Source organism: Hordeum vulgare, chromosome 7H (assembly GCF_904849725.1).
Source record: "Hordeum vulgare subsp. vulgare chromosome 7H, MorexV3_pseudomolecules_assembly, whole genome shotgun sequence".
Taxonomy (NCBI): domain Eukaryota; kingdom Viridiplantae; phylum Streptophyta; class Magnoliopsida; order Poales; family Poaceae; genus Hordeum; species Hordeum vulgare.
Genome location: NC_058524.1, coordinates 34036320 through 34059029, shown reverse-complemented (window position 1 = coordinate 34059029; position 22710 = coordinate 34036320). Strand labels below are relative to the sequence as shown.

At 42.2% G+C, this 22710-nt stretch overlaps 1 protein-coding gene across 1 annotated transcript in view; it reads left to right on the top strand.

The window, feature by feature from the left end:
- Positions 1 to 22043, top strand: part of LOC123408150 — a 76035-nt gene extending 53992 nt beyond the window's left edge. Inside the window, exons 8-14 of the mRNA XM_045101330.1 lie at positions 14327 to 14571; positions 17015 to 17077; positions 20048 to 20164; positions 20310 to 20508; positions 21277 to 21435; positions 21617 to 21768; positions 21905 to 22043. Coding sequence (XP_044957265.1) covers positions 14327 to 14571; positions 17015 to 17077; positions 20048 to 20164; positions 20310 to 20508; positions 21277 to 21435; positions 21617 to 21768; positions 21905 to 21983 — 1014 coding nt within the window. The 3' untranslated portion in view covers positions 21984 to 22043. The remainder of the gene's footprint in view (positions 1 to 14326; positions 14572 to 17014; positions 17078 to 20047; positions 20165 to 20309; positions 20509 to 21276; positions 21436 to 21616; positions 21769 to 21904) is intronic.
- The last annotated feature ends 667 nt before the right edge of the window (positions 22044 to 22710 follow it).

Genomic DNA, 22710 nt, shown 5'->3' with positions numbered 1-22710 from the left:
GATCTAGCATGGCATAGACATCAATGGAAACATCATGCTAGCTATCTTATGATCATGCAATGGCAATGTAGAAATGGTGGCACATGTCATGGTGGTAGTTGCATGGCAATATATCTTGGAATGGCTTTGAAAACGCCATAGTAGGTAGGTATGGTGGCTGTTTTGAGGGAGGCTATATGGTGGGTTTTATGCACCGGCGGAAGTTGCACGACACTAAAGAAGATAGTGATGGTGGAAGGTGAAAGTGCATCTAAACCATAGACTCAACATTAGTCATGAAGAACTCATATACTCGTTGCAAAAAATTTAGTTGTAATCGAAACAAAGCATTCAACGCATACTCCAAGGGGAAGGGTTGGTAGGTATAAACCATCGCGCGATCCCGACCGCCACACAAAGGATGACAATCAATAGACTAATCATGCTCACACTTCATCACATAGCGGTTCACCATACATGCATGCTACGGGAATCACTAACTTCAACACAAGTATTTCTAGATCCACAACACCTTACTAGTATAACTTCAATATTACCACAACCACAACTCAAAACTAATTGAGATGAATCAAACTTCTCTAACTATTCAATGCACATGAATGTGGAAGTTTTCATATCCCTTTGGATAACTACCCCTTTTGAGACTACTTTGATAACATAGATCAACTACCACGCCACGCGCTTCCGTGCTCTAAAAGATATAAGTGAAACACATAGAGCAAAATTGTCTAACCAAAGGATATAAGTGAAGCTCGACAAAATCACTGTGAGTGCATGTCTCTCTCTCTAGGTATGCAGCAAGGAAGATTTTGACACAACAAAAATAAAAGACTCCTAAGATACAAGATGCTCCAAGCAAAACACATAACATGTGGTGAATAAAAATATAGCCCCAAGTAACGTTACCGATGGATTTAAGAAGAAAGAGGGGATGCCTTCCCGAGGCATCCCCAAGCTTAAGCTTTTTCGGCATCCTTGAATCAACTTGGGGTGCCTTGGGCATCCCCAAGCTTGAGCTCTTGCCACTCTTTATCTCTTTGTCCATAAGAACTTCACCCAAAACTTGAAAACTCCACAACACGAAACTTAAACAGAAACTCGTTATATCATTAGTATAAGAAAGCAAATCACCACTTCCTTAGGTACTGTAGCAAACTTAAATTCTACTTATGTTGATGTTGGGTTACTTTATTTTCAATCTTCCATGGCTAATGCCCCCGATGCTATCCATAGTTTCATCAAAATAAGCAACCAACTTAACAAAAACAGAATCTGTTAACAGCAGACCAGTCTGTAGCAATCTGTATACTTAGTATACTTCTGGTACTTCAACAATTCTGAATAATTACGACAGTCTGAAGAATTTGCGTAGCAATCAGCAGCAAAAAGAATCAACTCAAAAGCTCTCACATAAAAAAAATGAAAATTCTTTTCTTGAGCATAAAGTTTCTGTCTTTTCCAGCATGATCAAACGATCATCCACAAGACTAACCATAACGGTTTTACTTGGCACAAACGCAAAAGAAACACAAAAGACACAATCATAACAGAATTATGAAAGTGTGGAAAACAAAAAACAGAAAGAAAAAGGATAGATTCGTTGGGTTGCCTCCCAACAGGCGCTATTGTTTAACGCCCTTAGGTAGGCATTTATAAATCAATGATGCTCACACAAAAGACAAGAATTGAAGCACAATGAGAGCATCATAAAGCATGTTAAAATCACATCTAAGTCTAACATACTTCCTATGCATATGCATTTTATAGGAAAACAGATTTCCAAGACAACCAATAGTTGCCATATGCAAGGAAGAAGAAAGAGACAATAGCAATCTCAACACAACGAGAGGTAATTTGGTAACATGAAAGTTTCTACCACAATATTTTCCTCTCTCATAGCAATTACATGTGGGATCATATTCAAATTCAACAATATAGCTATCCCATGGGATATTCTTTTCATGATCCACATGCATGCAAAGTTGACGCTCTTCAAAAATAGTGGGATTATCATCAACTAAAGTGATGACTTCTCCAAACCCACTTTCAATAATATTGCAAATATCATATTCATCATGAGGCTTAAACAAATTTTCAAGATCATAAGAAAAATCATCGCCCCACTCATGATCATTGCAACAAGTAGTGGACATAGAAAAACTAGCATCCCCAAGCTTAGGGTTTTGCATATTCTTGGCATGATTGTCACTAATAGAATTTATAGTGAAACCATTGCAATCATGCTTTTCATCCAAGGAGCCCTCGTGAATCACTTCATAAATTTCTTCCTCACAATTTTCAGATTCACGCATCTCAAGCAAAACTCCATAAAAATAGTCAAGTGCACTCAACTCACTAGCAATTGGATCAACATAAGTGGATCTCTTAAAGAGATTAGCAAGTGGATGAGGATCCATATCACTAGATTTTCAGGAAGCGGAGATGCAAGCTTACTGAAGGCACATGGCACACAAGCGAACAGAAAGCAAGTGAGAGAAAGGGGCGAACGAAAAGGCGAACGAAAAAGGCAAATGAAAACGGCAAAGGAGAAAGGAAAATGAAAACGGCAAATTGGTGAAGTGGAGGAGAGGAAAACGAGAGGCAACTGGCAAACAAAGTAAATGCAAGAGATGAGTTTGTGACACTTACTTGGATAGATCTTGACTTGATCTCCCCCCGGCAACGGCGCCAGAAATACTTCTTCTACGGCAAAAAAAAGACCTTCCTTGGCAACGGCGCCAGGAATCCTTCTGCTACGGGCTACGCCTATAGGGACTTCCTTGGCAAATATGCAAAGGATTCCCCCGCGGCCTTGGAGCCTTGCGTTGGTGTTCCCTTGAAGAGGAAAAGGTGATGTAGCACAGCGGCGGTAAGTATTTCCCTCAGTTTGAGAACCAAGGTATCAATCCAGTAGGAGGATCGCGTCAAGTCACAAGTACCTGCACAAACACAAAGAGCTTGCACCCAACGCTATGAAGGGGTTGTCAATCCCTTATAGATTATTTGCAAAGTGAGAACTGAAAGCAAAAAGTAAACAAAACAAAGTAAAAGTAAAAGTGGAGACGATAGTTGTGAATAGACCCGGGGGCCGTAGTGTTCACTAGTGCCTTCTCTCATGAAAGCAAGTAGACGGTGGGTGAACAAATTACTGTCGAGCAATTGATAGAACCACGCAGAGTCATGACGTTATCTATGGCAATGATCATATCTATAGGCATCACGTCCAAAACAAGTAGACCGATACTTTCTGCATCTACTACTATTACTCCACACGTCGATCGCTATCCAGCATGCATCTAGTGTATTAAGTTCATAAGAACAGAGTAACGCCTTAAGCAAGATGACATGATGTAGATGGACAATCTCAAATCTATGATGAAAGCCCATCTTGTTACCCTTGATGGCAACAACATGATGCGTGCCTTGCTGCCCCTTCTGTCACTGGGAAAAGTCACCGCACGGTATGAACCCAAAACCAAGCACTTCTCCCATTGCAAGAATCATAGATATAGTTGGCCAAACAAAATCCAAGACTCGGAGAGACTTACAAGGATATCAAATTGTTGGAAATATGCCCTAGAGGCAATAATAATTAGTTATTATTATATTTCTTTGTTCATGATAATCGTTTATTATCCATGCTATAATTGTATTGATTGGAAACACAATACTTGTGTGGATACATAGACAAAACACTGTCCCTAGTACGCCTCTAGTTGACTAGCTCGTTGATCAAAGATGGTCAAGGTTTCCTGGCATAGGCAAGTGTTGTTACTTGATAACGGGATCACATCATTAGGAGAATCATGTGATGGACTAGACCCAAACTAATAGACGTAGCATGTTGATCGTTTCATTTTCTTGCTACTGTTTTCTGCGTGTCAAGTATTTGTTCCTATGACCATGAGATCATATAACTCACTGACACCGGAGGAATTCTTTATGTGTATCAAACGTCGCAACGTAACTGGGTGACTATAAAGATGCTCTACAGGTATCTCCGAAGGTGTTCGTTAAGTTAGTATGGATCAAGACTGGGATTTGTCACTCCGTATAACGGAGAGGTATCTCGGGGCCCACTCGGTAATACAACATCACACACAAGCCTTGCAAGCAATGTGACTTAGTGTAAGTTGCGGGATCTTGTATTACGGAACGAGTAAAGAGACTTGCCGGTAAACGGGATTGAAATAGGTATGCGGATACTGACGATCGAATCTCAGGCAAGTAACATACCGAAGGACAAAGGTAATGACATACGGGATTATATGAATCCTTGGCACTGAGGTTCAAACGATAAGATCTTCGTAGAATATGTAGGATCCAATATGGGCATCCAGGTCCCGCTATTGGATATTGACCGAGGAGTCTCTCGGGTCATGTCTACATAGTTCTCGAACCCGCAGGGTCTTCACACTTCAGGTTCGACGTTGTTTTATTCGTATTTGAGTTATATGGTTGGTTACCGAATGTTGTTCGGAGTCCCAGATGAGATCACGGACATCACGAGGGTTTCCGGAATGGTCCGGAAACGAAGATTGATATATAGGATGACCTCATTTGGTTACCGGAAGGTTTTCGTGCATTACCGGAAAAGTTTCGGGCTCATCGGTAGTGTACTGGGAGTGCCGGGAGGGGTGCCGGGGACCATCAGGAGGGGTGTCACGCCCCAAGGGGTCTCATGGGCTATGGGAAGAGATAAACCAGCCCCTAGTGGGATGGAATAAGTTCCCACTAAGGCCCATAAGGTTTGAGAAGGAAAAAACACAAGGTGGAAAGAGTTTCCAAGTGGGAAGGTGGAATCCTACTCCAAGTAGGATTGGAGTAGGACTCCTCCACCTCCAATTTCGGCCAAACCTTTAGGTTTTGAGGCTGCCTCCTCCCCTCCCTCCCTCCTATATGTAGTGGGGTTTTAGGGCTGATTTGGAACAACTTTTGCCACGGCAGCCCGACCACATACCTCCACGGTTTTTTCTCTAGATCACGTTTCTGCGAAACTCGGGCGGAGCCCTACTGAGATTAGATCACCACCAACCTCCGGAGCACCGTCACGCTGCCGGAGAACTCATCTACCTCTCCGTCTCTCTTTCTGGTTCAAGAAGGCCGAGATCATCGTCGAGTTGTACGTGTGCTGAACGCGGAGGTGCCGTCCGTTCGGCACTAGTTCGGAGCGGATCGTGGGACGGATCGCGGGACGGTTCGTGGGACGGTTCGCGGGGCGGATCGAGGGACGTGAGGACGTCCCACTACATCAACCGCATTTCTTAACACTTCTACTGTGCGATCTACAAGGGTACGTAGATCGGAAATCCCCTCTCATAGATGGACATCACCATGATACGTCTTCGTGCGCGTAGGAAATTTTTTGTTTCCCATGCGACGTTCCCCAACACAAATCATGCATATAAGAAATCAGCAAAGACTCAAATATAATTCATAGATAATCTGATCACAAATCCACAATTCATCGGATCTCGACAAACACACCGCCAAAGAGGATTACATCAGATAGATCTCCATGAAGATCATGGAGAACTTTGTATTGAAGATCCAAGAGAGATAAGAAGCCATCTAGCTACTAACTACGGACCCGTAGGTCCAAAGTGGACTACTCACGAGTCATTGGAGAGGCGATGATGTTGATGTAGAAGCCCTCCAACTCCAAAGTCCCCTCCGGCAGGGCACCGGGAAGGGTCTCCAGATGAGATCTCGCGGAAACGGAAGCTTGCGGCGGCGGAAAAGTGTTTTCGTGGATGCCCTCATTTTTTCTGGGATTTTAGGGAATATACAGGCCAAAGAGCTAGGGCAGGGGAGCGCCAGGGAGGCCATAAGCCTGGTCGCCGCGGGGCCCCCTGGTCGCGGCGTCAGGGCTTGTGGGCTCCGTGTGGGCCCCCTGCCTTGGCCCTCAAGTCCCCCGATCTTCTTCTGTTCTGGAAAAATTTATTTCGGGGATTTTATTCCGTTTGGACTCCGTTCCAAAATCAGATCTGAAAAGAGTCAACAACACCGAAAAAACAGGAACTGGCACTTGGCACTGAATTAATAAGTTAGTCCCAAAAAAGATATAAAAGGTATATAAAACATCCAAAGTTGACAAGATAACAACATGAAACCATCAAAAATTATAGATACGTTTGAGACGTATCAGTATGTTACTTGCCCGAGATTTGATCATCGGTATCCCTATACCTATTTCAATCTCGTTACCGGCAAGTCTCTTTACTCGTTCGATAATAGAAGATCCTGTGATTCACACTTGAGTCACATTGCTTGCAAGGCTTGTATATGATGTTGTATTACCGAGTGGGCCCCGAGATACCTCTCCGTCACACGGAGTGACAAATCCCAGTCTTGATCCATGCTAACTCAATGGACACCTTCGGAGATACCTGTAGAACACCTTTATAGTCACCCGGTTACGTTGTGACGTTTGATACACACAAGGTATTCCTCCGGTGTCAGTGAGTTACATGATCTCATGGTCATAGGAATGAATACTTGACATGTAGAAAACAATAGCAATAAAATGACACGATCATATGCTACGTTCATAGTTTGGGTCTAGTCCATCACATGATTCTCCTAATGATGTGATCCAGTTATCAAGTGACAACACTTGTGTATGGTCAGAAAACCTCAACCATCCTTGATCAACTGGCTAGCCAACTAGAGGCTTGCTAGGGACATTATTTTGTCTATATATTCACACATGTATCTATGCTTTCATTCAATACAATTATAGCAATAACTATTTTATCATTGCCTCTAGGACATATTTCCAACATTTTCATATATGTAAACTTGATAAAATGCGATATGATCTGAAATAGGCTGCAAGGGCTTGGTACTCAAGACTAAGTATGAAAATTCACGCACTTTGTTTCACTCCTTCCAAGTGTGACACCTCATTGTTTATTGTTGCCAATCCACATGTTGTCATGTTTGTTCTTATATATGTTGATGATATTATTGTTACTAGCTCCTCCAATGATGAAGTGACAAAATTACTCAAGAATTTGGGTTCTGAGTTTGCTCTCGAAGACTTGGGCGACTTACATTTCTTCTTGGGTATTGAGGTTCAGAAAGATAATGATACCTTGAATTTATCTCAAGGCAAATTTGCAACTGAGCTGTTAACTAGAATTCGCATGAAAAACTGTAAACCCCCACCTACACCATTATTGTGATAGGCTGGCTTATTAGGGATGATAGACTACTCATATCAATAAGGAATTCCTTCTTTTTCGGGAGCCCATTCGAACAAAAATCCCACGTTAAGCATGCTCGGCTTGGAGTAGTTCTAGGATGGGTGACTGACCGGGAAGTTAATCTCGGGTGCGCATGAGTGAGGACAAAGTGTGTAGAAAAGAGTAGTATCGATATGTGGGGACAGTCTAGATCCTGCTAGGAGTAACGACTGCCAGCGGGTGTGTCCGGGTGTTACAAGTTGGTATCAAAGCCGACCCTCGCGGTTACACGGATGTTTGCGAACAGGTGTGCGGTCATGTTGTTCACGACGTCTGTGGCCCATCGTGGCACATGGCATGACACATGTACTAGGCTGGATGCACAAACGTTTGTGCCAAGAGGGAACACTCATGTGGCCTGACGAGGACGGGCGTCGGTTCCTCTGAGTGGTGGTGTATGTGATAGCCTGGCTTATTAGGGATGATAGACTACTCATATCAATAAGGAGTTCCTTCTTTTCCGGGAGCCCATTCGAACAAAACTCCCATGCTAAGCGTGCTCGGCTTGGAGTAGTTCTAGGATGGGTGGCCGACCGGGAAGTTGATCCCGGGTGCGCATGAGTGAGGACAAAGTGCACAGAAAAGACTAGTATTGATATGTGTGGGCAGTCCAGATCCCGCCAGGAGTAACGACCGCCGGCGGGTGTGTCTCGGGGATTACAATTATCTAGTTCAGAACATTTATCATTGACAGATGGAGAACTTGTGCATCAAGAAGATATCACAAGTTACAGAAGCATGGTTGGTGGTCTTCAATACTTGACACTCACTCTTCCTGATATATCTTTTGTAGTTAACAAGGTTTGTCAGTTCCTTCATGCACCCACCAGCACTCATTGGACATCAGTCAAGAGAATTTTGAGGTATGTCAAAAATACATTGATTGTTGGACTCACATTCAAAAAGTCAACATCTACCCTTATATGTGCACTCTCTAATGCGAACTGGGCTGGTTGTTTAGATGATAAAAGGCCCACTAGTGGGTTTGCAAAGAAACAGACAGAAGTTCCAAGGTCAAGTACAGAGACAAAATACAAAGCATTAGCAAATGCAACAGCTAAGTTTATGTGGATTCAGTCCATGTTGAAGGAACTTATAATTCCAGAAGTACATCCCCCATTTTTATGGTGTGATAACCTTGGTGCTACCTATCTTTTAGCTAACCTGATATTTCATGCCAGAACCAAGCATGTTGAGATAGATTTTCACTTTGTTAGAAAAAGAGTTGCAAACAAGCAATTGGCTGTTAGATTTATATCCTCCAAAGACCAGATAGCATATGGGTTCACCAAAGCGTTGCCCACAAAAGGGTTTGAAGAATTTCGGCGTAATCTCAACTTAGATTAGTTGTGATTAAGGGAGAGTGTTTAAATATTATGTAAACGACATTGTTAGCCTTGTGCTACACGTCTAGCAGTAGGGGATAGTTATGGATTCTCTCTTATCTCTTTATCTTTCTATCTCTTCTTCTATATCTTGTGTAGTCAACTTCTACGGTTAGAGATCCTAATCAAACCATCTTGTACCCTACGAGAGATGCCTCTCGCCACAATCAATATAAACAACGCAGGCCTCATGTTCGGATGTTGAGACACTTCACCAAAGTTCTCAGGGGTTGGATTCGGAGACTAGTCTATTCAATCAAAGACGGTGTAGTTGTGGAATCCTCATGGTGGACTTGTGTCCGCGGGCTTCATCGCTCCGACGGTGTTTGTTGAAACGCCATCTCAAATCTTGGGAGGTGCTTCCGGAGCACATGCAGATTGTGATTTACATCGGTGGCATCTCGAAGATGGTGGATCATGTGCTGGGTTTGTGTTTCATGGAACGCATGTATGGTTTCCTCTTTCAACGTCTTACTTGTGCGGGGGGTGCTGGGTCCGGATTATATGTTATGTCTGGGGTGTTGTCCCGGTTTGATTCATTCAAACGCAATGGTTTGGCCTTTGGTGAGCCACCTTGGAGGTTCGTAAAGCTGCATATTATTGATGCAACTACGTTGAGCTTGGGTGAGGAGGTGATTCATCATTTTTTCGCTTGGTGGTTGTTGTGTTGGTGACGGAGGCAGGTGATGACCGTTGGTTTCAAGCTCAGTGAATTCTTTAATCTTGATTGTATTTCTCTTTCTTGTGCAAAGGCTAGCTTTTTGTTGTCTTCTCGGTTTTGTCAGGTCGGTGTCTACGAGGCTTGTACTATGATATTTATGATATAAATGAGACATGTATTATCATATTAAAACTTTAATTATGGAGAGTACCATTCTTTGAAAGGGAGGATCACATTAGTTATGTAGAGTATCATTCTGTGCACGGGAGGATCAACTGAACTATGAAGAGTATAATTCTTTGGATAAGAGGATCACATTAATTACACAAAGTATCAAGGAGCATTGAATAGGGATACGAATGGTGAACGTACGGTGAATACTCGGGGTGTGAACGTGGGGTTGGAATTGGTCTCCATCAATGCATGCAATAAGGAAGGCTCGTTTACAAGAGGAGGGATTAACTGCTCATTAACTTCCCATCTAATTAGACGCCGTGGGTTAATTTCGTTGGTTTTTTTAGTCGAGTACCAAAAGAAAATAAAGCCAACTGCTGTACGTACCTTGATCCCAACGACCTAGGCTACACGCGCTGTAAACTATGACAGAGGAAGTAATATCATTGTTTGAATGCGAGGATCAAATTAATTACGGAAAGTATCATCTAGCATTAGATGGGGTGATCATGTTAAATATGGAAAGTATCATTCTTTCGATGGAAGAATCGTGTTACTTATACGGAAATGCTAATTTTCATCCGGATGAAATCTTTTGGCTTTCATCCGTTTTGTGCGCCGTCCGTTCTATGTCTGAAGATTCGTGTTTTTCTTTTTTTTTCATCCTCTCATGATTTGTTTTCTTATCGGGCCCGTTTGCGTTTTCGCTCACTTCGGCTCCGCGCCAGTCAATTTTTCTTTTCATTTCGTTCCTCTGTCCCGTCCCCTCCCTCGTCGAGATAGAGAGAGATCCAAGGCGACTTGGAGCTCCCCTGTCCGCTCGATTCAGTAGGATGATGGTCAGGCGTCCGGCGCTCTCCCTTCCGCTGCCTCGCCCCCTCTTGCTCCTTCCTCTTTTCCCCCGCCGGAGGTCTGCAACATCTCTCATCTCCCGCCGCATCGCCGGCCCCATTTTTCTTTGCCCGGCGTTTCTGATTTGGTTTTGTCACTCAGATCTGCTGCTTATCTCCTTTTGGATCTCACATGTGGTAATATCCCGCGGCTATTTTCATGCAGATGTGTTGTTGCGTTTGTTAGTGATATTGAATCTCGTCTGTCTTGTATATGTAATGTTAGGATTTGCCTTGTACGTGTATGTTTTATTTGATCTGTTTCGGTTAGTAGTTGGAAACTTGGAATTCGGGTGGTTGTCATGTGCAGATGCTAATTTCGTACATACTGGATTAGTGTCCTGGTCGCCTTGGATTCTCTAGTGTTTTTGTTTGTGGCTGTAGGTTATATGCCCCCTGGGTCGTTTGTTGATGTAGGTCTGTATGTAGTGTTCTTTGTGATTTTTCTTGTATAGCTAGTCAACAAGCTTAGGCTATCATATGTAGCGCCTTTTGCTTGCAGATTTCAGCTCTGTTCTTTGTGTTCCTGTGAGATAGAATGTCCTTTTCATTTCAGCTATGTAAATGTTTGATTCCTCTACTAGAAATCCCTGTTTTTTAGTGGATTTACAGTGTGTTTTCTTAGTGTTTTACACTATAATTATAAGTGGATTTACAGTGTGTTTTCTTAGTGTTTTACACTGTAATTATCAGTGGATTTACACTGTAATTTTAAGTGGATTTACACTATATTTTTAGTGATTTTACACTATAATTCTTAGTGGATATACACTATATTTTTAGTGGATATATATTGTGATTTGCAGTGGATTTACACTGTAATTCTTAGTGGATTTACTATGTAGATTTTAGTTGATCTTTCATTGTAATCATATAATAATTACACTGTATCTCTTGATTTTTATAGTTTAATTCTTAGTGAAGTTACACTGTAACCCTAGTGTTTTTGTAGTGACCGTTAGTTATTCTTGGATTTACCTTCTATTTGTATTATAACTCTTGAATTTTACAGTTTAATTTTTAGTGTATTTACACTGTAATCCTTAGTGTATTTTGGCTAGGGTCTATTAGTGGGGTTTTACCCTTGTAATTTGCATTTGACCAGGGACTATTATGCAGATTATTATTGTATTATCTTTAGTTTATTTTACATGATTTACAGTGTAACTCTCAGTGGGCTTAGACTGTAATTTTTCAATGGATTCTACCCTTAGTGAATTTGACTAGTGACTGTTAGTTGGTTTTTACCCTTGTACTCTGCAGTTGAGTAGGGTCTATTATGTGGATTTTTAGCACCGAGCATTTGTCAGGTAGCCAATCTCTGTGTACTTTGTAATATACTATCATGCATTTGGTTGTTTCTTTATTTTGTTTTTTACCCTGATGTCATTTTGGTTTTGCTGTGTAGGTTGCAAGTCTGTTGCTCTTGACTCTACGAACAAACCAACAAATGAGTCATCGGTTAGTAAATCTCTTGGTAATGTTTTGTCAAATGAGGGCACAAAGGATGGTCCAAATTTGGTTTCTTTTGTGTGCCATGTAGTATCAGTGCTCAGTTTTTTTTAGTTTCAGCGTGATCTTCATAGTAACTACATTTAAAAGATCATAGTAATTATAAGTTGAAGTGATTGTAATTAGCCGTTTTATACAGTTCCAAAGGTTCTAATATTCAATCATAGTTTCATTTTGGTTTCTCAGGAGGAACAAATTGGTTTCTCTCTAGTGTATAGTTTGTGTGTCCAAAGATTATAAGTGTAATTTTACGAGCTTTTACAGTGTATTTTCTTAGTGTAATTTAGTTTATTCCCCGTTTCATTTCTGGATTTTGCTCTGTAAATCCTAGCTGTGTTTTTAGTTTTTTCTACTGTATTTACAGTCTAAATCTACTATTAAATGTCACTGGGTTTCAGCTGTAATTGTTGCATTTACAGTGTAATTCTAGTGTAAATTGAACTATGAATCTACTGCAATTACTGTGAAACTCACTGTCATTTGCTCTAAAACACTAGTGTATTCTACACTATAGTTCTACTATATACACTGTATTTACACTATAGTTCCAGTGATCTAGCACTGGAATTACAGTTTGCTTACACTGTAATTCTAGTGGTCTAGCAATGAAATTCAGACTGTAATTACAAAGGAATTTTCTCCCTGGTCCACTACTGTAATCTCTATTGCTTACCGCTGAAATTTTTGTTCTGCCACTGTAAATTCCTAAAGAATTTCATATCTTCCTGAATATGTTCCCCCTAATCCTTTTTTTCTTTTGACCATGTGTTGTAACTGTAGCTATGAATTCAGAAACTTGTAAGTAGTTTCTCTGTTCCTGTCTTCCTGGACTACTTTTGTCCTAGTATTCTTTCTGGTTCTAATATTAATTTTATGACACGTAAGAACAGTTACAGAGCTCAATTTGTTTGTACCTGCGGCAAGTAAGTGAGGATTTGGATTGTGTTATATTTTCTTTTAGTTTTAGTAAGTTTTTTTTTCATGATTATGCTGTCTATAATCTTGGATTTGGTTTGTGAATCTGATGTGTTTCTTCAGCTATGTAATTATCAACCCACATTTTTTTTTCAGATGTACACAATCATGAGAGATATCTGTTTTACTCATGCTAGATGTGTGGTGAATGCAAACGAAATGTGTGTTTACCTGTGAATCCTTTGCTTCTCCAGCCGTGATCTTCTTGAAGCTTGTGTCTCAGAACATGGAGGAAACGCCACCACTTTGTTGTTTTTTTGTCCGGGTTAGAGAAGGAGGAGGATGGACCCGTTAAGTTTTTCTTTGAGCTGTACGGTTTGTTTAAATGAATGAGACAGAAAAAGGGACATACAAGGGACAAGGGACAGAGGACAATTGTCACATTCTATTGGCTGAAATATCCGGCTGAAACCCAATTGATTTTCAGCCGGATGTTAATTAGACAGTCCCTACTTATAAACAGTGTCATTTTTTTGGGAAGATCACATTAATTACTACCTCCGTCTGGAAATACTTGTCCTATAGATGAATGTATCTAGACTTATTTTGGTTATAGATACATCCATTATATTCATTTCTAGGACAAGTATTTCCGGACGGAGGGAATATTAATTATGAACAGTACCATCAAGCATTAAATAAGAGAATCACTAGAATAAATATGCCCCGTTTGGGAAAATAATCTTGCAAGGCATGACTCGGGCCTATACCACAAATATCTATCACAAAGAAATTTTGTTATACTGGGTCGTGGTACTTGCTGATGCTTTCCACCTCAACTTCTTGTTTACGCACAATTTGTTTTATAAATTTTGTTACACTTTACAATCTTTGATCTATGAAAATACTCCCTCCATTTCTTAATATAAGTCTTTTTAGAGATTTCACTAACAACTACATACGGTGTAAAATAAATGAATCTACACTTGAAAGTATGTCTATAACTCTATATTCTAAAGTATGTCTATAACTCTATATACATGCATTCGTATGTACTACTCCCTCCGTTTCAAAATATAAGACATTTTAAAGATTACACTAAGAGACTACATACGCAGCAAAATAAGTGAATCTACATTTTAAAATATGTCTATATACATCCGTATTTAGTTCATAGTGCAATATGTAAAAGGTCTTATATTTACGAACCGAGGGAGTACTATTTAGGAATGGAGGTAGTAATATGCATGACCCATGCATGTCGATCGTGAGCATGTTACAGCAGATCGGTCTTGTACGATGCGTTTATCAGGGGAACACCACACCACATGCAGGGCCAAATTCTCTCACTTCCTGACGTATATACCCGAGGCGGGGGAGCATCGAGTTGCACGAGCCCGCTCCTACATATGTGTGCGTGCTCAATCTCAAGTTTCAGCTTCATTCCAAGTGCATGCCAATCTGGCTTAGCTACCTGCTAGCGAGCCAGGATAAGGCGCCTTGCATATAGCCAGAGATCGAGCCGGCAATCGGCTGCAAGAGCCTACGACTATAGTCGCGTGGCCGATGGACATCAAGGTGGAGTCGAGGGCGGCGGAAACGAAGAAGGCGGCAGGGTGGGAGTGGAAGGCGCCGGCGTCGATGGTGCTGGTGCAGCTGTTCATCACGGGGATGATCCTGCTGTCCAAGGTGTCCATCGGCGGCGGCATGTTCATCTTCGCCCTCCTCGCCTACCGTAGCCTCTTCGGCGCTGCCTTCATCCTCCCCTTGGCGCTCATCTTCGAAAGGTAAGTGTGTGTGCGCGCTGTGTGCAGCATGATTATCTATTTACTCTCAATTACCCTCAGCTTTCAGTTCTTCCAACTTTAAAAACTGTCACTCGGGCTCTTCGAAATTCTCCTCTTGCACACCGTTTCTCCTCGCTTGCAACCCTATCTGCCACCCAAGGTCCTCTTCTCCACGCCGTTGTCTCCGTGTCCCTTCTCTCTGCAGTCCGACAGCCTCGTCGGTGGCAACACAAGTAGGGACCTGCCGCTTTCGTTTCGCTTACTTAAAGGTTCCCTGGTAGCAATGACACATTGGCATAATGACTCTTCAGTCTCTCCCTACATTCCGTCCAGTCATGTGAGGGTAGGTGTTGCCAGTTCTGTTGGTTCTCTTCTGATCTTGAAAGTTGGCGGCAATTATGCGGCTCTTTGTGCGGCGAATTTGACCTCTTCTTTCGATTTGTTCTGCCATATGGTGTGGTTTCTACAACCTTGTGAACGGTGATGAAGGATTGCAAGCAGACATTGCGTGAAGTGATGCCACAACCGATGTTACTTCCGTGATGATTAGATCTTATTTCTGGAGCGAGTTATTATTATGGTCTTCAAATCTTGGTATGGCAAGTCTTTTTTTCTTTGCTGTCGGTTTTGTGCAATTTTCAAAATTCGCGTGTGGGCATACAATCGAAGGAAGAAGATGGGAATATGGTTTTCACTGTGTTTTTTTTATGTTGGTCATTTTGTGTCTTTTTATCTTTCTATTGTACTGATTATTATTTTCTTGAGAACTGTCAGGTGTCATTTCTAAAATGAACTTGTAACTTTGTAAATGAAGAAAAGAATAGTTTGTCAAACTTTATATATATTTCCACTAAGAAAATGGTACTGGCATTTTGAATACTATCTAAAAATCTCTACTAGTAAAGGGGAGTGTGTAGTCATTTCATCCGTTTCGTCCGCAACCGTTCGTGCCTACAAATTGCTCCAGTTATCTCTTGCCCAATCTTTGCCTCATCCATAGGTGCATAAAATAAGGCCCTGTTTGTTTCATAAGTCCTAGGACTTTTTTAAGTCTCAACTTATAAGTCATAAGTCCCTACCTGTTTGTTTACAGGGACTTATAAGTCCCGAGTCTCTACCTGTTTGTTTACAGGGACTTATAAGTCCATGTTGCGGCGGTCGGACCAGACGAACCGAGGGAGATGAGGCGGCGGTCGGGCGGCGACGAGGCGGAGGCCGGGCGGCGACGGGGCGGGGCGGCGACGGGGCGGGCGGCCGGCGGGGCGACGATGGGGCGGCGACTGGGCGGCGACGGGGCGGGCGGCCGGCGGCCGGGTGGCGACGGGGCGGGCGGGGACGGGGCGGGCGGCCGGGGTGGCGACGGGGCGGGGCGGCGGCCGGGCGGCGACGGGGCGGGCGGGCGGCGGGGCGGCGACGACTGGGCGGGCGGGCGGCGGGGCGGCGACTGGGCGGCCGGGCGGCGACGGGGCGGGCGGGGACGGGGCGGGCGGCCGGGCGGCGACGGGGCGGGGCGGCGGCCGGGCGGCGACTGGGCGGCCGGGCGGCGACGGGGCGGGCGGGGACGGGGCGGGCGGCCGGGCGGCGACGGGGCGGCGGTCGGGCGGCGGCCGGGCGGCGACGGGGCGGGCGGGCGGCGGGGCGGCGACGACTGCGTGGGCGGGCGGCGGGGCGGCGGGGCGGCGACTGGGCGGGCCGGCGGCCGGGCGGGGACGGGGCGGGCGGCCGGCGGCGGGCGGTGCGAGCGTTCTGGAGTCCTGAGCGATCGGGGCAGGGCGGTGCGAGCGTAATGGGACCAGAATAAGTCCCAATAAGCTCCTATTAGAGAGTCTTATTTCATAAGTCCCAATTAACCATAATAAGTCCCTAGTGTTTGGTTTAGGTGGTACTTATAGGGACTTTTTTAAGTCCCAAAACCAATAAGTCACTGGAAACAAACACCCTCTAATTTAGTCAAGAATTCATTTATGGAAATAATCACCGAGGATTGGATGGAAGATCACCCTAATTATGAAGAGTATCATTCTTTGGACGGGAGAATCTCGTAAATTATACTCTTCATTGAGTGTTGGACCGAAAAATCACATTAATTACGGAGAGTATTATTATTATTTGGATACGACGATTATGTTAATTATAAAAAAATATCATCCAACATTGTGAGAAGGATTACGTTAATTATTGAAAGTGTCCACCAGGGCCGGTCCTCCGAATTTGGGGCCCAGGGAGAAATTAAAACTCGGAGCCCCTTAATTTGAACACATATTTGCTGTTTCTTAATTTATTTGCAGGTTGTTAATTTTCAGTTGCCTTGCGGTAGAAATCGTGTTGGTCGATGGACGTTTGGCAGAAGATTTTCCCTTCGAAACATATTTTGGGAGATTTAGCTGTCCAACGCATTTTAATCGGCTAAACTCGAGATGTGAATTTCGCTGTGGGCATGCAGGGGCAAATGGAGGGAGATGAGTTGGCAGGCCACGGGATGGATTTTCCTCAACGCCTTTATCGGGTACGCAGTCCAAACCCACTCAGTTAGTGCATATTGCGTGCACCTATACATGCATACATGCTGGCGTGCAAATAATTATCATGAAATGTTTTCTTATAGGGAGCTGCTAGGCGTCTACCGATGGATCCGTACTAAACATCGATCACCGAAATAGTCGTTCGATGTACATGCTCACAGCCGTTCGATTTATTTGCTGGCATGCGGTTTGATTGCCTCTTCTAACCAATTAATTCCTGAAGCAACGGTCCAGTTGCAGAAACGAGCTCATTGCCCTGCAAAAATCTTTGCATCAGAGGTCGCTTCGTAAAAATCAGTCGTTCGATTTATTTGCTGACATGCGATTTGATCGCCTCCTCTGACCAATTAAATCCTGAAGCAATGGTCCAGTTGCAGAAACGAGCTCGTTGCCCCGTAAAAATCTTTGCATCAGAGGTCGTGCCGTAAAAATCTTTGCAACAAATGTCATGTTGCAAAAAACTTTTACAATATATGTGAGGTTGTAGAAAAAAATTGTTCGTCTTTTTGGAATATATGTACTGTTGCGGAAGATTTTTTTTCCAACGAAGGTTGTGTTCCCAAAAACTTTACCTTGCACGTTCTCACATCGAGCACTCCTCCGACACTTTCTTCAACCTGAGTTATGTTTCTGAAACAAGACCCTTATTGCGGAAGAAAAAATATATTCATTGTTGAACCCTTTTTTCTTTTTAAAAAAACACTGTGTTGCGGAAATCTTTTGAAACTAGCCAATTGCTGAAAAAAACTTCACGACCAAACCTTTTTCTGAAACAGTACATGTGTTGCAGAAACCTTCTGAAACAATATTCTTGTTGCATGAAAGGAAAACTGACTGCACGAGACTTGTCGTCAGCGACGAGCACTCGATTAAGACCAATCCGACGGCTAAGCAAGCGGCGGATGATTCACGTGCATCAGCCGGTTGAGCAATAGAGTTTTCCTTTCTTATATGCTTTAAAAAGTATGCTTGTTTTTTCCTCATAAAAAAAACTTCTTTCGGTGTTGTTTTAGTGCCTCGTTCTATCCATGCCTTATTCAGGGGCGGATAAAGCAAGATTCACCAGGTGTCCAAGACCGGTCCGAAAGGCTGTTATCTACACGTATGCTATTAGGTTAGTGTGTGATACCGTCTATGTCCTGGTCTAGGCCACGTCCAAAATTCGAAACGAACTTTCGGGGATATAATGAATTTCAGTGTCAGACAACGTAGATCTCGGTTAAACCATCACATAGCATTAGTCTTGCAGCTGGTGGATCTTTCGGTTGTCGACGTTTTATTATACTCCCTCCGTCCCAGTCGTGGCTTTAGTTCAAACTGAACGCCTCCATCCCAGAATAATTGTCGTGGCTTCAATTTAAACTAAAGTCATGACAGTTATTTTAGGATGGAGGAAGTATATACAAGCCTATATAGTGTAATTATATTCTCCGTATTAGTTAAAAGTGTGTTACGACCTTTGGTTTTAAATACCAAACAATTTAAAAAATATATGATTTGCAGCTATAGAGCACTGCTACACCTACGAAGCTTTGTAGTACTATACGATTTCAATATGACACATAGGAACCATCAATCTCATATATTCTGTGAACTGCAGCTTTTGATGGAAGCGTCCAACCAAAATTGCACGCCGAGGATCAAACTTCCTCCGTTTAGTATATAAAGCCCCTTCATATTTTTATGTCTAACTTCGACCATTGGTTTTACCAACAGAATATGAGTTATATGTCACAGAAATTATATCATTGCATACACATTCCAAATAACTTTCTGAAGATATATTTTTAATGGCATATAGCTCATATCTTGTTGACCAAAATTATAAGTCTTTAACACGAAAAACAAAGTGATCTTGTATAAAAAAGTGGAGAAAGTGTTATGCACAGTCATTGTAGCATTTGTACAAGGCGACTAGCTCTTCCAGTGAAGAATTAATTTATTAGAGTTTTGCCTCGTACAGTGGTGCATATTAATACAAAAGTTGGATGCAGCCATAGAGAAAGAGGAATGATATGCAATACTATGTTTAATTAGCCTGAAATACAGCAAGTTTTGTACATAATTAATCGTGTTATTTATTAGTGAACTTTGTTTGCTTGGTATCTGAAAAATAAGTTACTAATGGTCTTGTATACAGAAGAGGGAGTATCTCGTCCACAGCATGATGTTAAACTATTCATTTGAGCACACTTGTGTTGGAGAATTCACTTCTGGGCACAAGTGAAGCACAAAACTATGATTCCCTCCGATCCTATAATTACACTAAAATTGCATCAATTAATTTAGATCGAGTATATAAACCAACAAACAGTGTCAAGTTTCCGCTTTTTTATTGACCATACCAACCATGCAACTTTATAAATTATAAATGATGATGTTGTTATCTATCGAGTAAACATAGCAACCAGAGACGTGCACTTCAATGTGTGTGTTCCCTAATTTTAATTTGTACCTCTCAAACTCTTAAGGCCATGCAGGTTCAAAAAATCTCCTAACAGGATCTCATGAGCAAAGTTCTGTTAGATGCTTGACTGGCAAATGAGCTCGTGATAAGTCGAAAGCCACCAAATTATAGTGATTACTAACAGGGTACAAATTTTCTCTAGCAAGGTCAACCCTTAAAGCCATGCAGGTTAAAATTCTCATAAAAAATATCCATGAGCAAACTTCGGTCAGATGCTTGACCAGCAAATGGACTCATGGTAAGTCAAAGTGGCCATGGCATAGTGACTAGTAACACGGTACAATTGTTCTCCAAGCCAACTATATATATACATATATAGCATAGTGCTTGGCTGCAAAGAGATTCGATTAGAGAGAAAATTAAGTATCCCACAGAGACCGAAGTATTCACTTTCAAGCTAATACATACCTGATTAGAGGGTCAATTGAGTGAACAAAATACTGGATCACATGAAGTAATTCCAGTGACCATACGTCATGATATGTAGGTATGCGGTGCCAATGAGCCTATACTACTATGGTCTCAGTGATACGACGCCAACTTATGCCGTCATCTTTCTGAACATAATTCCGCTGGTCACATTCATTCTCTCGCTCGTCTTCAGGTACCAAATTTCTTTCACTATTCATGCATTCACAGTAAGCTTTAGTTTTATTTGGCGGACCCAGGATCAACTTTTTGATAATAAAAGACCACCATTCTATCTTATTTTCCAACACGGGAATGTGATATGTGCATGAACACATAAGAATGGAGACATTGCAAATCTGGAGCATAGCTGGATCAATGAAGATCGTAGCCGTTGTGCTCTCGGTTGGAGGCACAATGCTCATCAGCCTTTACAAGGGCAAGACACTGCACCTCTGGGATCCTGTTCTGAAGCACCATCACGAGGGACAACACACCATCGGGGTTGCACGCAATCATCTAAGAGGGACAATATTCTTGGTAGGCAGCAGCATCACACTTGCTTGCTGGTACTTGATCCAGGTAACCGACCATGCGATGACATGTTGCTGCTATATCCCTCTTTTTTTTTGTTAAGTATGCTATATTATTTAGAGTTGGACGAAGGAGACGTGTGCTCGTTAGTATTATATCGGGCCGGTAGACATGATCAGAGGAGAGGAAAGAGAGTATCGAAGAGAAATACTTGCATGCATGCACCAAAGGCTAAAGAGATGCCATCATCAAGATTGTTAGTAAATTTAATCTTCAAAATTGATTTTACTCCGTAAATGTGACGAACATTTGAGACCCGCCTTCACTATCAGCATTACTTTGTTTTGATCAGAACTTCAAAACAAGATAATATATGGGTATGTTCTGAAAATATATTTTGCCTCATAAGTTAGCATTGATCGTCCATTACTTATGAAGATACCACCGTACCAGTACCACAGCCTTTTAAGAGCAAGTACAATAGAGCTGAGTCAACTGGCTATAAAGAATAAAATAATATATTTTTGTTTAGTTAGAGAAAAGAGAAGAAGAGAGAGAAGGTAACCGGGCTTTTAATTGATTGGAGTAGCAATAGTTTTATTTGCATGTCATGAATGAGTTGATGATGATCTTGATGCATGCAAGCAGAACTCCAACGCGAGATTGGGTGATTATATTCATTTTCTATTTGTACGTACTATTAGATTTTGGATTAATTTTTTTAATATGTTCGTGCATAGATCTTGAATTTAATTTTTTAATATGCTCGTGCAGTCAAAGGTTATGAAGGTGTATCCATACAAATACTGGTCGTCTATGGTGACATGCTTGGTTGGAGGATTTCAAACCGCACTCGTTGGAATAATATTGAGCAGGGACAAGAGCGCATGGAAGCTAGGATGGGATCTGAACCTTCTGACGATCTTCTACTCGGTGAGTTAGTTGACCAAAAAAACATCCATAAAATACATATTAAAATATGAGATATATTTGAAGCTAAGTAGCTCATAATTTCTTTGAAACTGGTTCATTGGGGTTAATAAAATCACTGGTAGTTGAAAAGCCTAGATGGAAAATTATTCGTTAGAAATCAACGTGAAATTATTTGGTGTAGGGGGCACTTGCAACGGCGGGGAAATATAGCTTGAACTCATGGGTCGTAGCCAAGCGAGGCCCGGCATATCCTCCAATGTTCAGCCCATTGTCTGTGGTATTCACAGTTTTGTTAGATTCCATCTTCATAGGCGACGAGATTACAGCAGGAAGGTTTGTCCCTTCCGCTTCTTCTTACTCTTCTCCCACAGCCATCTTTCTGGTTCATATAAGAGATTTCACTTCTTCATAATTAATATAGTTGGACCAAAAATGAATTGAATCGCTCCTCTTTCTTCTATATTTGCAGCCTCTTCGGCACAACAGTGGTGATTGTTGGGCTCTACATTTTCCTGTCGGCAAAATCGAAAGAAGTTAGGGACAAGTAGATCTCACCAGCAGCAAGCAAAGTTTTTGTAGCCAGAGAAGCTATATAATTTGTAGTTATTTACAAGAATATTAGGATTTTATTTATTATGTAAGAGACAGGGTGACATGTTTCTACATTTTCCTATCGACAAAATAAAAAAAAGTGCCTGACAAGTAGATCTTATCAGCAACAAGCAAAGTTCTTGTAGCTACAGAAGCTAAAATTTTGAAATTGTACATAGTAGTATTATGATTTTACTTATTATATTGCGAATATTTTATCTATTATGTAAGAGAGAGGATGCCAGATTTATGTCCAACCCCTACGGCCGGTTCCACTATTACTAGGATAAATAGCAATGTATTCTTAATCCATCTCTCTTTAGTTCATTTGTCAATTCAGTTTAGCTGTATGTGAGTCACCTGAAAAGGGAATTTGGGCCAGTTGATTTCTGGCAGGAATGAAACAAGAGGCTCATGGAGCACCGAGGCGGCCGGTTCGCCGTATAAGCTAGCCCTCGGTTTCTATCTTAGGGGTGCATGCGGAGGGTCCAGGTTTGTTGGGGAAGCTACACCTTGATGCCTATTTTAGGGGTACGGGGGTGCATGGGTTGTCGACGCCCGAAGGAGGTTAGCAGGGCTTAGATGGATGGCCAGTGGCAGTGGCAAGCATGTCGGTGGGGGTGAGGAGAGGACAGGGCAGGGCGGCGAGGCTGGGCCGTTGGGATTAACGGTTTTTTAGTTCTT